Consider the following 3,791-nt stretch of genomic DNA (forward strand, 5'->3'; position numbering starts at 1 on the left):
GAGGGGGCCCGGAAAGTCCCTGGGCGCCTGCCAGGAACACTCAGCTCATAATAACCTCGCGGAAAACACCGGGGCCTTGGCCTCCAGAAACCCCGGCCTTGCGCAATCCCCCGCAGCCCGCGCCTCCCTGGCCCCACGCAGTGCACTCACCGCCCCTGGGGTTTTTCCCCCCTCTGTCAGGTTCCTGCACTTGGCCATCATCCATGAAGAGAAGGCACTGACCATGGAAGTGATCCGCCAAGTGAAGGGAGACTTGGCTTTCCTCAACTTCCAGAACAACCTGCAGCAGGTGCGCCACTCGCCGGCTAGCCCAGTGCCCTTTCTGACCCCGTGGTGCAGCTGGATTAGTGCAGGGGGAGGGGGGAGGGTCTCGAGCACCATGGTCCCCAAACCTTTCTAAATGAAGTGACTGGTCATTAGCTGCCCTGGCCTTTTACATGCAAATCGATAAACCTCCAACTGAGTAAAGAAAATCCCATTGATTTGGCCAAGCCTTTAGAGCCCACCGGGGCCTCTGCTGTGTGCCTCACTCCGTGTGTGGGTCTGGGAGGAGCAGAAGCCAAACCAGGAGCTGCCTGGGGCCCGAGGGACCCCAGATTGCACGTTGGGCCCCTGCTTATCCTCTCTCTGCCCCTCTTCTGTCTGTAGACGCCACTCCACTTGGCTGTGATCACCAACCAGCCAGAAATCGCTCGGGTTCTTCTGGGAGCTGGCTGCGATCCTGAGCTCCGGGACTTTCGAGGAAATACCCCCCTACACCTCGCCTGTGAGCAGGGCAGCCTGGCCAGCGTGGGAGTCCTGACACAGACCTGCCAGACCCAACACCTCCACTCGATCCTGAAGGCCGCCAACTACAACGGTAAGTCTGCCAGCCCTGCCCAGCAGTGGGCAGGTGGGTGGGTGGGCAACCTGGAGGAGGGGAGCGGGGCCACCAACAATAGATAGCCCGTTTCAGACATCCAGACAAGAGCTTCAGCTCCCAACATGGGAAAGGCTCAGAAGATACATCCACAAAATTACCTGACGGATGCCTTTTTAAACAAATTTCATTTAGAACCTAGATTCGGAAGACAAGCTTACTTGTCCCTCAGTCTAGAGAATAGGTCAGAGGTTCTACGCAAGCTGGGTGTCAGGTGGAAACACTTGGTTATTCTGTGTTCTATGTGTTCTGGTAGGTCACACGTGTCTGCACTTGGCCTCTATCCATGGCTATCTGGGCATCGTGGAGCTTTTGGTGTCTTTGGGTGCTGACGTCAATGCCCAGGTGAGTGCATCAAGCCTCCAGATGGAGGGAGCCCGGCGCCAGCACTCCACTCCTAAAGAGCACTAAGCAAAACTGCCAAGCTTAACCACAAACATCTCTAAATTCCTTTTGGTTTCAGGAGCCCTGTAATGGCCGGACCGCCCTCCACCTTGCGGTGGACCTGCAGAATCCTGACCTGGTATCGCTCCTGTTGAAGTGTGGGGCGGACGTGAATAGGGTTACCTACCAGGGCTACTCTCCGTACCAGCTCACCTGGGGCCGCCCAAGTACCCGGATACAGCAACAACTGGGCCAGTTGACCCCAGAAAACCTGCAGAGGCTGCCAGAGAGCGAAGACGAGGAGAGCTATGACACGGAATCGGAGTTCACAGAGGACGAGGTGAATCTCCATTCTGCTGAGCTGTGTCCACCTCCGGGGCTAGGCAAACAATGAGCGGAGCCATTCTTACTCTGCCCTCCGGGCCCCACGAGTGAAGGGGGTCCGCATAATGCAGCTTGCAGACTTGGGCAGGCAGCACCAGCACCTCAGGAGAAGTTGTGTAGTGTACCTTCTCTGCCATCAAGGCAATGCCCGCTCAGAGCAACCCAATAGGCCAGGGTAGAGCTGCCTCCGTGGGTTTCCAGGACTGCAACCCATGACAGAAGCAGAAAGCTAAGTCTTTCTCCCTCTGACCGGGTTGGGGTTTCAAACTGCTGACCTTGTAGTATGCAGCCCAGCTCATACATACTATCCCACCAGGGCTCCTGCTGTTTAGTGCAGCTTAACTTTTTAATAGGAAAAGCGTCCTGGAGGACCGCTCTCAGAAGTTCACTTATATTTGGGCTGGGGGGGTGTGGGGGTGGCATCCCAGGCTCCACGAGGATTTCCTCCCCCTCCTGTCTTACCACCCTCCTTGGTAAATCTGAGGAAACCTGACATGCCTTTTTTCCTTCTCGTTTTCAGCTGCCCTATGATGACTGTGTCCTTGGAGGCCAGCGCCTGGCATTATGAACGGAAAGTGTCTAGAGAAACGTGGACTTGTATATTTGTACAAAAAGAGAGTTTTATTTTTCTAAAAAAGAGAAAAGGGAAAAAAAATGGAGAGGGTACGCCGATCACCCCACTGTGTACTGCCTGGCCCCAAGCGTGTCCCTTTGGTGGGCCACCCTCGTTTTGTTCTTCGTGTGAACTCCGGCGGGACGGGGCAGGAGCAAGAAAGTTGATTGGGAGACAAGGGATGCCTCTTTTTGAAGCCCTCACCTTTGTGGCAGTTATTTTGGAGCGAGTTACCCAAACTTTGATCAAAGGACCGTATTTTATTTATTGTACTTTTCGGCTGGGTCACCATGGGTTGAGTGGCTGATCCCAGTTGACCTCTGTGGCATTTGGCAGTCCGGTGTGTGTGTTCAACTTTCGGTGATGTGGGGTTAAAACCTTGAGCTACTACTTGTAAAGGTTGGTGTTTACCCTCCTGTAAATGGTGTACATAGTGTATTTCGTTGGTAATTATTTTGGTACTTCTAAGATGTATATTTATTAAACAGATTTTTACAAACAGTTATCCTGGATGGTGCTCTCTGAGCGTTGGGTTCAGGAAGGACACGGGACCCCTCTTCTGAGAGTCCTCGGATCTCCAGGTGCAGGTGGGGGGGTGTGGGATCACTCACCACAACCAGCTACGTAAACCTTTCTTTCAGAGAGTAGCTTCGCGCCCCCCCTCCCTCCCGTGCACTCCAGCCTTACAGCCTGGTGTGTGGGAGGCTGTTGTGAGCACAGTAGGAAGCACCAGTCTCAGGCTGGGGCACTGGGTGGAGGTGGGGGGATGGGGCGGGGTGCAGCAGTGTGCAGCTTGGCTGTGGCTACCTTACTCCTCTCATTTGCTTTCAGCCCCTTGGTGCAGGCTGTTCCAGAACTCTTTGTTCCACGTGAGGATGGATTTTGGCAAAGAGGAGTTGTCTGCATTCGTATTTTATAGAGCTGGAAAAGATCTGACGTAGAATTCTTGCAGGTTCAAATAAACGACAGCCACTATAATGTCTTGACAGTTGAGAAGAGTCTTTATTCAGCCATAGCTGGGCTGTGAGAAAGTTAGGCTGCTGCCCCGAGTGAATTATCAGTGAGTTTATAAAGACCAAAAACACAAAATTATTTGGCTCATTTATCAGGGCCTTTTCTATGAAACATGCGGAGGTGACAAGCAAAAATTAGCAACGTTAATGTTAGCATTCTTTAAAGCAAGCGAGCATTGCAGGGTATAGCTATTAAACCGCAATGGCAGGATTGATTATAACATCCTGGTTAACAAAATAAGAATAGTAAGATTAATTATAATATCCTGGTTATGACATCAAAAGGAACAATATTAAAGAATAACAATGTCTTTATTCCGGGTGCAAGTGAGTACATTCTGAAATCAATCACTAGCAGGGCTTTCGAAGTGGGAGGGGGAAGGGGGAAGGAGGCAGGTCATCCAGCAGTCATCAAAATGGCATTGCAATGGCTAGCCTGCCTCAGAACGATGGACATTTCTCAGGAGTGGCGCTGTGC

The 3,791-nt window shown here is 52.3% G+C and overlaps 1 protein-coding gene across 1 annotated transcript in view; it reads left to right on the plus strand.

The window, feature by feature from the left end:
- Positions 1 to 2,805, plus strand: part of NFKBIA (NFKB inhibitor alpha) — a 3,603-nt gene extending 798 nt beyond the window's left edge. The window contains exons 2-6 of the mRNA XM_004698533.2: positions 181 to 289; positions 649 to 859; positions 1,176 to 1,264; positions 1,383 to 1,643; positions 2,208 to 2,805. Coding sequence (XP_004698590.1) covers positions 181 to 289; positions 649 to 859; positions 1,176 to 1,264; positions 1,383 to 1,643; positions 2,208 to 2,255 — 718 coding nt within the window. The 3' untranslated portion in view covers positions 2,256 to 2,805. The remainder of the gene's footprint in view (positions 1 to 180; positions 290 to 648; positions 860 to 1,175; positions 1,265 to 1,382; positions 1,644 to 2,207) is intronic.
- The last annotated feature ends 986 nt before the right edge of the window (positions 2,806 to 3,791 follow it).

Source organism: Echinops telfairi, unplaced genomic scaffold (genome assembly GCF_000313985.2).
Source record: "Echinops telfairi isolate 266 unplaced genomic scaffold, ASM31398v2 ScPeMD7_18;HRSCAF=68, whole genome shotgun sequence".
Classification (NCBI taxonomy): domain Eukaryota; kingdom Metazoa; phylum Chordata; class Mammalia; order Afrosoricida; family Tenrecidae; genus Echinops; species Echinops telfairi.